General features: G+C 43.4%; 1 protein-coding gene across 3 annotated transcripts in view; it reads right to left on the reverse strand.

The window, feature by feature from the left end:
- Nucleotides 1–10,228: 10,228 nt before the first annotated feature.
- The window catches only part of POLA2 (DNA polymerase alpha 2, accessory subunit), a 46,615-nt gene continuing 44,150 nt past the window's right edge, over nt 10,229–12,693 (reverse strand). Inside the window, exon 17 of one of the 3 annotated variants that reach the window (XM_077822567.1) lies at nt 10,229–10,994. In XM_077822567.1, coding sequence (XP_077678693.1) covers nt 10,848–10,994 — 147 coding nt within the window. In that variant the 3' untranslated portion in view covers nt 10,229–10,847. The remainder of the gene's footprint in view (nt 10,995–12,693) is intronic. The other 2 variants (XM_077822569.1, XM_077822566.1) reach the window with 2 other exon arrangements.

A 12,693-nucleotide genomic window follows, 5' to 3' on the forward strand; every position in this document is an offset into this window, starting at 1 on the left:
GAGTAGAATGCACACACAGTAGAACACACACACACTGCTTTGCCTGTTTTGGAAATGCAGCCACCTCTGGGGAGGAACATGGTACAGCAACACCATACAACAATTTAGGATAGGACGTGAAGGAGAATGCCGTGTATGACTTAGGCTGTCAGGGGAATTTTGGAGAGTGGTAATTACTGGAGTTAGAATTTGGATTGACCCCTGAGTTACCACATATAGGGTGTTTTTAATACAACATGTGGTCAAGGAACATCTGTTTTTCAACAACTCCAGCAGCTAAGGTAGGGGTCAGTACTGACTCCAAATGGCAACTGCTGAGTCGCCTCCCCTGCTCCCTGCAGCACAGAGACCGTTAGCAACTCACTGAGGCACCAGGGTCAGTACTGAATGAGGGGAGAGCATCCCCACACTGCTCCTTGAAGTGCAGTTCCCCCTAGCACTGCGGGGGGATCATTGATCTTAGCAGTGATTCAGAAGGGAAAGCACTCCTAATTGAGTCACTCACACCACTGCATGGAAGCACATCAACCCCTAGGACAGCACTGTGTCTTTGGGGTCCCCACTGACTCAGAGGGGAAAGCATTCCCTGGTAGTAACACCCATCACTGCCTGCAGCACCTGGGCTTGCTCACCAAATGTTAAGCAACATGATTCCCTGAGGTTGCTGCTTAGAACTGGCACTTCATTCTCTAGTATGTGTAGCAATGTTTTTAAAAGCATAATTATTATAACAGTTATTTACTTGTATGACAGTAGCAGCTAGAGACTCATCAGGGATCAGGGCCCCACTGTGCCAGGTGCTGTACATACACATAATGAAAACACAGTCCCTGCCCTAAAGAATGTACAATCCCACTAGGAATAATACACAAAGCTATAGCAAGGGCGTTCTAAAGACACAAAGCTCTAGCCGGTTAGCTAGGGGGATGGGCAGTTGAAGAGAGGAAAGTAACAGAAGGGAAGAAGATGCACAAAGGTCAGGGATAAGCCAAGTAGTAGAAAGGGACTGGATCCTTTTTTTGAATATTGTCCAAATCCAGGATTTATGGATTCATAAAAAACAATTGGATTAGAGAAAGGCTGCACAGTCAGACAAGGTGCATAGGAAAACCACACTGCTAGGTAATGGGAGATGTAAATTACCTGCACAGGCTGGAGTAGCACTGGAAGAAAAGGGATCAATAACATGTCAGCCTGGCTGTGTATAATAATATTTGACACTCTCTAGTGAGTATTCATTTGATGTTCTCAAACATCACTCAGATACTATGGACATAGGGGCATAAGAACCTACGTAGATCAAAGTGCTTCAGTATTCGTATCCTAATGTCACAACGTAGAAACAGAGTCACAAAAAAAGGAAGTGGCTTGTACACAAGTCAGATGCAGAGCCCAGGTGACCTGACTCCCATCCTGCTGCTCTACCCTCTAGATCATATTCCCCTCTCATAGCCAAAAACAGAACCCAGGCATCCTGATTCCCAGCTTGCTACTCTAACCCCTACACCAACATGCTCTTTTGGAACTAGGAATAGAACCCAAGAATCCTGACCCTCAGCCCCACCACTAGATATCATTCCCTTCCAAAGCTAGAAAGAGAAACTCAGGAGCTTGATCTATAGTCCCCTGCTGTAACCACTGAGAAATATACTCTCTTCCAAAGGCATCAGTGGAACTCAGGAGTCCTTCCCCCTCCCAGCCAGACCCCTTAAGTCCAGTAAACCCTGCTCTGCACCCACCCTCCTTCACAACATCTCCATTTTTCTATTGGATTTTATCAGCACTGCCAGATGGATAGGGGCCAAAGTCTGACTCTTTCAGTTCTGAAATGCATTCCAGATGGAATCTAAACAAACACAAAGAACAAAGAACATGCTGCCCCAGATTGCTGGGGGGGAAAGAGTTAAATAAACCACTGGCAGAGCAAACCTCAAACGTTTCCTCCCATCACTGACTTCTGACCCTGTGCCCGCAGTGGGTGGAGCAGGTTTTTATTTTGGGCTCCAGATGGGAAATATTAAATCAGATCTGATCTTCAGGCTGGGCTGGATCAAGGCACAGAGCTACAGGCCCATGCCATCCCTCCCTCTCTGGCTAGGACATGGGGAGAGGGACACCTGTTGCAGCTCCTGCTACTCCTAAGAGTTTCTACTGTTGCCCCTCCCTCTCTAGGGGCAGAACCGTGGGGGCCACATGTGGTGATATGCCCAGGACCACACATAGCTTTAACCTAGTCCTGGTGCTGGGAGCTTTAAGCAGCAAAATCTATTGCTGCTGTGTTCCGGTAGGAGTCCTGTGAGGTCACCTCACCTGTGTCCTACCAGGCCAGGTGTGTGATCATTACCAACCACTTGAAGGAGCAGGATACACTGGGCAAGGTTTTATACTAAAATCCTACATTACCAAGTGTCGTCTCACAGCTGATTCCCTTGTGTGTGGCTGGCTGGCACTTTTTGCATCACTTCATTGTTATTCATGAAGCACAGCCCCATAAAACATACAACACTGTACACAAGACAGCAAAACACAGAAGGGGAGATGGCCCTGAAGTGGGTCTTGGAAGATGTGGGTTCAATTCCCAGCTCTGCCAGAGACTCCTCGGGTGACTTTGATTAAGTAATTTAACCTCAGTGTTCCACCTAAAAATGGGATAACAATCCTTCCTTTGTCTATTTGGATTGCAAGCTCTTTAAGTCAGCAACTGTCTCTTACTATGTCTATACAGTGCCTAGCCCCAGAAAAGCCTTGATCTTGGTTGGAGCCTCTGAGTCCCAGACTAGTGCCTTACCCACAAGACTGTCATTCCTCCCAGCTGATATACTATTGGATTAACCCTTCTTACTTTTGAGCAGGGTCAAACCTCCTGATGGTTGAAATGCCACCCCCTCACCTACACTAGTGCTCCAAAAATTGCAGTTGATGGGAGATTTCCTGGGGCAGACCCAGCCGCCAAAGCAATCATGCGCCCTCACGGTCCGTGTAGAGAGATAGGGAAATGAAGTAATCCCATGCAGGCACAGAGTGAGCTTAAAGGGAAGGATGACTGGGATGGAAAGGAAACTGGAGCCATCCTTTTCTGACGGGGCAGAAGGGAGAATCCCTGTAAGGGAGGGGAATCAGATTTCCACTCTGAGACTTAGTGATTAGAGACAACGCTTGGGCTCATTATAAATGCAGAAAAATGAAGAATCAGCAGAAGAGGAAGCAGCGCTGGGTTCACTCCTGGGAGTAGGAGAGAAGTCAAACACTTGCTTCTTACTAATGAGCTGGATAGGGCTGTTCTAGCAAAAATATGACAACTTGCTAGGTAGTGGATAGTTTATTGTATGCTGCAGGTGGGACTTGATGACTCTTACAAGTTGCTGCATTACTTTGACAATGCTTGGTGTGTGCAGCAGAAGTAGTGTTATGACAGGCCCAATTGAGATCAGGGCTCCGTTCTGCAAGATGCTGTACAGAAACATAGGGAGAGACATTCCCGGAGCCAAAGAGCTCACAATCTAAATAGAGACGGCAGAATTATTATCCCCATTTCACAGATTGGGAGGTGAGGCCCAGAGAGAAAATAGGTATTGGGTTTTAAAAGGCCCATTTGGGAGTCAGCCACACAACTGCCACTGAATTAAGTGACTTGGCCAAGGTCACACATAGAGGCTGTGGCAGAGTGGGAAATTAACACAGATCTCCTGAAGCCCAGCCAAGTGCCTTGATCACAAGACCCCCTCCTTCTTCCCAGAAGTTCTGAGAGAGGAGTTCTGACTCAGTGATAATGAAAGGGAGGCTGCTTCCAGCAAGTTTTACATTTAGCGGTTCCCTCCCAGACCAAGCCATGGACTTCTAGCCCTGCTAGCAAAAGCTCTGTGAGTACCCAACCCACTTCAAAGGCAGACGAGCTTGAATCACTGCTGGCACCAACCACAGGCACCAACCACGGCAGCAAATAGCTCTAGAATCCTCTCCAAGGCTGCTCTCAGAAAACCATGTTTACTAATTAAACTAATCGGACATAGCCACAGCAAATCTGCCGGCTCCATTGATAATTTTCCATCCTCTCCTTCCCCGGTGCCCTTATTACTATTCATCACGTTTATTATGATGGTCCCTATGGACCGACTGAGAATGGGGCCCCATTGTGCTAGGCACTGCAATTGACAGCCCCTGCCTGGAAAAGCTCACGGTCTAACAGACCATGCTTTTGCTTTTTGCCCTTGCTTTCCATGAGCTGCTGGTAGTCCTAATCTGGACCCTTTTTAAAGCTCTCTCATTTCCCTCTTTGTGATTTGTATCCTCCAACAGAGATCAGGGTCCTATCATAAGAGACAGTCCCCTAGAGAGCATCTAGTCTAAACAGACAAGACAAAGAGTAGGAGGGGAAACCGAGGCAGAGAAGTGACTTGTCTAAGGTCACAGAGCAGACTCAGAAATAGAACCCAGGTCTCCTGAGTCATTGCCTTAGCCACTCAGCTTCCTATCATAGAATATCAGGGTTGGAAGGGACCTCAGGAGGTCATCTAGTCCAACCCCCCTGCTCAAAGCAGGGCCAATCCCCATATTGCTCCCTCAAGGATTGAACTCACAACCCTGCGTTTAGCAGGCCAGTGCTCAGACCACTGAGCTATCTCTCCCCACATCACTTTGCCTAAATTGTATTGTCTTTTGGGGCACCAGTTATTGTTTAAAGAAAATTAGTTGGTGAATTTTTCTGTGTTGTTGAACTGTGTATTTATTTAAAAGGCCACCTCAGCAGTAAGAGCTGTCCATTCTAATATCAACCTCAACAACAAGGAGGCTGTGAAGGGCTTCATTCATTCATATTTACCTAGGTAATTCAGGTTTTAATAACTCTCATTATTTTATCATGCATCTCATGGTATTCAACTTAAGGAGGAGGCAGTGTGGCCTAGAGGATAAAGCACTTGATTTGATTCAGGAAACTTGTTTTCTGTTCCCAGCCCTGCTAGTAGCCAAATAGTGACCTTAAGCAAGTTATTCCACCTTTCTCTGCCTTAGTTTCCCTGTCTGTAAAAATGGGAATAAGGATACTGACCTCCTTTGTAAATCACTTTGCAATCTACTGAGAAGAGCTACATATTTTTATATTACTTATAGCCCCAGCTTGTGGAGATGAGATCTTATGTGGGAATCTCAGTTTTAATTTACAAAAAAAGTATGTTTCTTGCCTTCATGGCTGTGGAGAAAAGCCTGGAAATGTGACCTGACTGCACATTAATGGCTCAAATAAAAATAACCAATTATGTAAAAAATAAAATCTCATCATTTTTGAGCCAGTCTCATACTTTTGGGTGCCTGAATTATGAATATGCAGATTGGTAATTCAGGCATTTGCATGTTCCCACACTACCATAGCATCGGAGACATGGAGTCATCCTCACAACTCCTCCTGAGGTAGGGAAGCAGCATAGACCTCCATACATATAGATGAGGCAACTGAGGCACACAGAGATGAAGTGATTTGCCTGAGGTCACACAGGGTCGCTGTGGCAGAGCCAGATCTCCAGAGGCCCAGTGCAGTCCCTTAAGCATGTGATCATCCTTCTGCTAGCATGAAGTGTTTTGAGATCCTAGGATGGAATGTGCTACAGAAGTGTAGTATATTGTTGACAGCCTAATATTATGCTCATAACATCAATCTAAATAGCATTGGTGTTGGTCCAAACTTTCTGCTACCATCCTCTGTGATAAGTGAATGGAGTACAGAGTAACACAGACAGGGACAGACATTAGAGCAGCCATGGCTGCTAAATGACAGCCACTGGTCAAAGCAGCAGCTGGTGGCAGATCCATTTCCTCCCTTAAAAACACCAATTCCAGTTACATGAAGGCAGCCTGCTCAAAGGACAGCAGATGTCAAGGAGTCACGAGTAGAACTTGAAATCAGGGAGGAGAAGCACAATGAAACCATTCCTCCAGGGAAGCCAGCCAGTCCTCCCCACCACTGTCCGTTAGCAAACCCACCAGACATTCCAAACAAATTGCAAGTCAGAACCAGGGTGCTTTGTTATTTGGGACAGACAATGTTCAGTGTGAGGTGGTTTGCTAAGTAAAGGTTACAAGCTGACATGACAGGCTAGGGGTTTCTGTCTATGCAGCGTATCTACCAATTTAGGACTCCTATGCTAACAATCCAGAAGAATCAAAGTCACCAAATCCCTACACAATTTTACGACAAACCCCTCGTGTTGCTTTGACCAGGGTCAGGCAATACAATACACATAAATAATTCTTTCCCTGCGTATGAACGGCCACCTCAACTCAGCCCCCTTTCCCAGCTTTGCTATTCAAATCCTACCACACAGGAACCCCAGCCTTTGATTGGATTTTGGACTATTGGAATTCTCCCCACGTAGCAGCTAACAGCCTGGGAACAAAAGCAACACTCAGTTCTAAGTGTGTGGGACCAGCACAGGCTACTGAGCACTACATTTAAACTCTGCTTGATCTGGAGGGTGGAGGCAGGGGCGATAGGGTGGAGGGGTGGCCCATTCTTCCTCTCTAATTGCTGTCTCTCTCATTCAAGAATTCTGAACAGCAATTTTATAGAAACTTCTTGATTGTTTTGCTTCTCTTCTAGGACATTGAAGCAGCTAAACAACTCTCAGCTCTGCAAACTAGGCTTGATCGACCCATCCTTGAATCTACAGTGACAGTCTGTTTTAATTATAATCATATTCATATGTTACATGTTTAATGGGGGTGAGGGTTCAAAGCACTTTAGAAACATGTTGTTGTTTGTATTGCAATAGGATTTAAAGAGGCCCTAAATGAGGTCAGAACCCCAAAGATTCATAGATTTAAGGCCAGAAGGGACCATAATACAGGCCAGAAGATTTCATTCCAGTTACAACTGCATTGAGCCCAATAACTTGTGTTTGGCTAAGCCATACTTCGTTGGTTCCCACACCACCTTCTTAAAAACCAGCTGTGAAGTAAAGGGATGGAACATCAAGCTCCTGTACTACAGTATGGAAATCTTTGTACTAAAGCATATTGTCCAGGAAGGCATCCAAGGCTTGGTTTGGAGACCTCAAAGGTTGGAGAATCTACCACTTCCCTCAGTAGACTGTCCCAATGGTTAGTCATCCTCACTGTTAAAAATGAGTACCTTATTTCCATTTGTGCTAGGCACTGCACATACTCATAGAAAGAGATGGTCCCTGTCCCAAAGATCCTACAATCTAAAGAAAGGAAGGATTATTATGCCCATTTTACAGATGGGGGCTGAAACCCAGAGAGTTTTAGTCCCTGTCTACACCAAAAAGTTGGACCACTTTAGTTATATCACTATATTTAAAATGTTACAACCCACCCCCACCCTCCCAATGTAGACAGTCATATCAGTATAAAGATGCTTATAGCAGTACAGCTTATTCCCATATAGAAAGGAGAATAAGCTATACCAGCACAAGGCACCTTTATACTAATATATCTATATCCATACTAGGGTTTGTAGCAGTAGCAGTATAACTACTGCACATAAAATAAATCACCCCCCTAACCACCATAGTTATACAGGAACAAAATTTGTGAACAGATCAGGCTCAAGTAACTCGACTCTTTAAGCATTTTCCATCTTCTTTATAGCCCCTTTGTGAGGAAGCATGTACAATTTATAAAGTAGAGTAGATGAAAGAGGAAGTCACTTCATGTCTCTATGGTTCAGTGTCCCTCTCTATGCCATAGGGATAATAGCTTTACCCTGCCTCACAAGGGGGTTGTAAGAATAAATGCACTGAAGATTGCGAGGTGCTCAACTACTATGGTAAAGGAGGCCATAAGCACCTCAGATAGATAGAATAGCACTTAGTGTTTTTCCTAGAGTACGTGGCCAGAAGGGACCATGGTAATCATGTATTACTGCAGGAGGTCAGACCTTCCTCACAATCATTCCTAGAGCAGATCTTTTAGAAAAACATCCATACTTGATTTAAAAATTGTCAGTGATGGAAAATCCCCCGCTGGGAAGCTGTTTAATGGTTAATTGCACTCACTGTTAAAAAATTACACCTTATTTCTAGTCTGAATTAGTGTTGCTTCAACCTCCAGCTATCGGATTTGGTTATATCTGTGTCCGCTAGATTGAGGAGTCCATTATTAAATATTTGTTCCCCAGGTCCATACTTAGAGCCTGTAATCAAGTCACCCTTTAACCTTCTCTTCGTTGAGAATTATAATTAAGGCCCGCGATGGGGACTCAGGAGCTGCTATCATCACTGTGTGACTTTGTGGAAGGCACTTCATCTATTTGTGACGCAGTTCTCCACCTGCAAATTAGGGATAACCCGGTTCCTTTGTCTACTTAGACTGAATATCTCCAGGGTAGAGACTGTTTCTCCCTCTGTGTTGGTGCATCATATAGTACTACAGGGCCCTGACCTCAGCTGAAGACTCCAAGCACTACTATGATACAAACAATAAAAAGTTATAAGGGGGCCTTCCAAAAACAGGAACATGTGCCTTGAATTCACATTAGAGTTAGAAATCAGCACTCTGGCTGCAGGTAAAAATCTCCCAACAACTCTAGGTAAAAGCAGTTAATCATTTCAGCTTAGAGACAAGATGGATGAAGTAACTTTTTTAATGTTGATAGAGACAACCTTTTGAGTTACAGAGCTCTGCTGCAGCTTAGGGACATTCTAATGCATTGACCCTGCTTGCCCACTCTGCAGGACCCCAAATGCCCTTACTTAGGTAACTTCCACTTTGCAGCATCTGCGCTTGGCCAGCGGAACATTTGCCACTAGCATCAGTGCCGCCAAAAACAAAGAATAAGGCTGCGGAGGAGAGGGTGAGCAGATTACCAACCTCATCAAGAAAACCATGCTGCTCTGTGCATTTGGGAGTTGTACTTGTGTTGGGGGAGGGGATCTAGTCTAGAGTAAGTGGGGGAAGAATAGGGAGACAATTTACACAGAACCCAAGCATTGGGAAAGATTAGAGGCTGCCTATAAGTCACTCTGAGCTGCTAGTTGTTTCCTAATAGTAGAGGTAAAATAGGTGCTTGGCATGTGTGTTGGAGCTCTCTCTCTATGTACATACACACACTGATCAACAGAATTTTTAAAGTTACACATAGACCATATGGCCCACTATTACTATTCAAGTCCTGTTTTTTCCATACGAAAAAGGCCCAAATCAGGCCAGATTTAGGAGCGGTAACTGCATAGTGTTCAACACTTGGAAGCTCAGACAGCTAGACATGTATTTGTGCCAGTACCTTGGCATTAAGGAAAAAAAATTTCAGCAAGAGAAAGGAATAGCATGTGGTTAAAGCATTCGGTTGGAACTCAGGAAAATCTGGGTCCTTATTCTGCCAGAAAATTCCTGTGTAACCTTAGCCAAGTCCCCTCTGATCTGTGCCTCAGATTCTCCTTTTATACATTGAGAATAGTAACCCTTCCTTTGTTTGTCTGGTCTGTTTAGATGGCAAGCTCTTTGCGGCAGGGATTCTCTCTCACTATGGGTCCGCACACGAGTTTCCCATTTTGGCTAGGGCTTCTAGCTGCTTCTGTAACATAATAAAAAGAAATGGGAGGCAGGATTGAAATGATCCACATATAGTAGATTATATAGTACCAGCTCAGAGGCCTCCTAGTGAAGATCCAAGTGCCTCAGTCCAATGGCATATCAGTATTTTGATTAACATATAATAGAAATGCAGATCATATGGCACTTAATCACCCACACAAGCCACTTTACAGCAATCCAAGTCCAAACAAAGACCTTTGGAATTAACCAGTGCAAGGATCAGAGTTTAAATTCCTCCAGTTGATAGTTGCGTGGAAGAACTGCAAAAAATGTTTTTAAAAAAATCCATACGCTTTGCTTTAAACTGAGAATTGTCCGCAGGTTTGGACAAGTAACACCTGCCTGTCCAAGTCAGACAGGCCTAGTAATGCTGCTGCAATGCATACATTACATAAAGTATGACGGACCCCACAGGGCTACCCGAGTAGAGAGAACCTGTGTGTAATATAGAAAAAGCAAGATTACTTTCCCAGCTCAGTTGGGATCAATTTAATTTTTGTTTGCTGTAATTTTATGGTGCCAGAGATTGAAACAGATCATCCTCCTTGGTTCCAGGCAGAGGTCCAGGAAGTGTGGATATTACTCAAGAGAGGCAGAGCGATATAATAGATAAGGGAATGGAATGAGATTCAGGAGAACTGGGTTCTCTTCCTGGCTCTGCTACGTGCTGTGTGAACTTGAGTAAATCACAGTCTACCCTGTGTTTCAATTCCCTATCTATGAACAGGGAGATGACTGACACACACTGGTGCTGAGGGCCAGATTATCTAAATAAAACAGACAAAAACCCAGCATGACCTACAGCAGGATCTGAAAATAGAACATCCAGCTCACCTTGAGCAGAAGCCTCTGCTGATACTGATGAAACTAAAGGGATAGCCTGGACACAGAGCTGAAAGCATGAACTTGTAGAAAACTCAGGGTGTATTTTATTTGCAGTTCACTTTGATGAGCTGACAACTTCCCCCTTGGCAAATTACAATGAAGACAAGCTGATCCAAGTCAGGGCTCCCGGTACACATTTGCAGTGACAAGGTTTGCATTCCTGATTGCAACAGGCCAAAGAGCCTTAAAAAACTCTAATACAATGTCTGATTTGCTACAAAAATCTATGCACAAGATTCTCCAAAGCATTAGTCCTGAGAGAAGGAAAGGTATTACACGGCTCTCAGAGCCCCTTCGCCAGATCATCCTTGCATCTTTTGACCAAATCTAACAGATGTCCAACCAGGCTGGATTTGAACTTGTACTGAACTCAAGGCCAGCATCTCTGTTTTAAGGGCAGGGTGCAGAGAGTCTGTTTAGATTTTGACAACTTGGGCAGCAATGCAGGGACTCTTTCGCTCTTCCTCTATATACTGCCTCTGTATGTACAGACGGCTGTAGGTCCCCCCCACCTGGCCTTTGGTGAGTCGTCCTGGGTTCACACACACACAGCCTAAGACATCCTGCGGAGAGATAGGGAGCACATATTAACATGACTATAGAGCAGGTAAGAATTCAGGCACAAGCAATCACAGCAAGTTGCAAAGTTATTGGTTTGTTTGAAATGGTTTCCACTATGGCTGTCAAGCGAATAAAAAAATCGTGTTAATCGCATGATTAATTGCACTGTTAAACAATAATAAAATACCATTTATTTAAATAGTTTGGGATATTTTCTACATTTTCAAATATATTGATTTCAATGACAAAGTGTACAGTGCTCACTTTATTTTTTATTACAAATATTTGCACTGTAAAAAAACAAAAGTAATAGTATTTTTCAATTCAGTGAAGTACTGTAATCTCTTTATCATGAAAGTTGAATTTACAAATGTAGTTACCTAAAAAAAAAAAACAACCTTCAAAAATAAAACAATGTAAAACTTTAGAGCCCACAAAGTCCACTCAGTTCTACTTCTTGTTCAGCCAATTGCTCAGACAAACAAGTTTGTTTACATTTGCAGGAGATAATGCTGCCTGTTTGTTTACAATATAACCTGAAAGTAAGAACAGGCATTCGCATGGCACTGTTGTAGCTGGCATTGCAAGATATTTATGTGCCAGATGCACTAAAGATTCATATGTCCCTTCATGCGTCAACCACCATTCCAGAGGAGATGCGTCCACGCTGATGATGGGTTCTGCTCAATAACCATCCAAAGTAGTGCGGACCGATGCAAGTTCATTTTCATCATCTGAGTCAAATGCCACCAGCAGAAGGTTGATTTTCTTTTTTGGTAGTCCACGTTCTGTAGTTCTGCATCAGAGTGTTGCTCTTTTAAGACTTCTGAAAGCATGCTCCACACCTCGTCCCTCTCAGATTTTGGACTGCACTTCAGATTCTTAAACCTTGGGTCGAGTGCTGTAGCTATTTTTAGAAATCTCACATTGGTACCTTTTTTGTGTTTTCTCAGATCTGCAGTGAAAGTGTTCTTAAAATGAACAACATGTGCTGGGTCATCATCTGAGACTGCTATAACATGAAATATATGGCAGAATCGGGTAAAACAGTAGGAGACATACAATTCTCCCCCAAGGAGTTCAGCCACAAATTTAATTAATGCATTATTTTTTTAATGAGCGTCAGCAGCATGGAAGCATGTCCTCTGGAATGGTGGCCAAAGCATAAAAGGGCATATGAATGTTTAGCATATCTGGCACGTAAATACCTTGCAATGCTGGCTACAACAGTGCTATGCAACAGCCCATTCTCACTTTCAGGTAACATTGTAAATAAAAAGTGGGCAGCATTATCTCCCATAAATGTAAACAAACTTGTCTGTCATAGCGACTGGCTCAACAAGAAGTAGGACTGAGTGAACTTGTAGGCTCTAAAGTTTTACATTGCTTTGTTTTTGAGTGCAGTTATGTAACAAAAAAATGCATATATACATTTGTAATTTGCACTTTCACCATAAAGAGATTGCACTACAGTACTCGTATGAGGTGAATTGAAAAATACAATTTCTTTTGTTTGCCATTTTTACAGTGCAAATATTTGTAAAAAAAACTAATATAAAGTGAGCAGTCTACTTTGTACACTGCATTGTAACTGAAATCAATATATTTGAAAATGTAGAAAAACATCCAAAAATATTTAATAAAATTCAATTGGTATTTATTGTTTAACAGTGCGATTAAAACAGTGATTTTTTTTATCGC

This window comes from Eretmochelys imbricata, chromosome 7, assembly GCF_965152235.1.
Source record: "Eretmochelys imbricata isolate rEreImb1 chromosome 7, rEreImb1.hap1, whole genome shotgun sequence".
Classification (NCBI taxonomy): domain Eukaryota; kingdom Metazoa; phylum Chordata; order Testudines; family Cheloniidae; genus Eretmochelys; species Eretmochelys imbricata.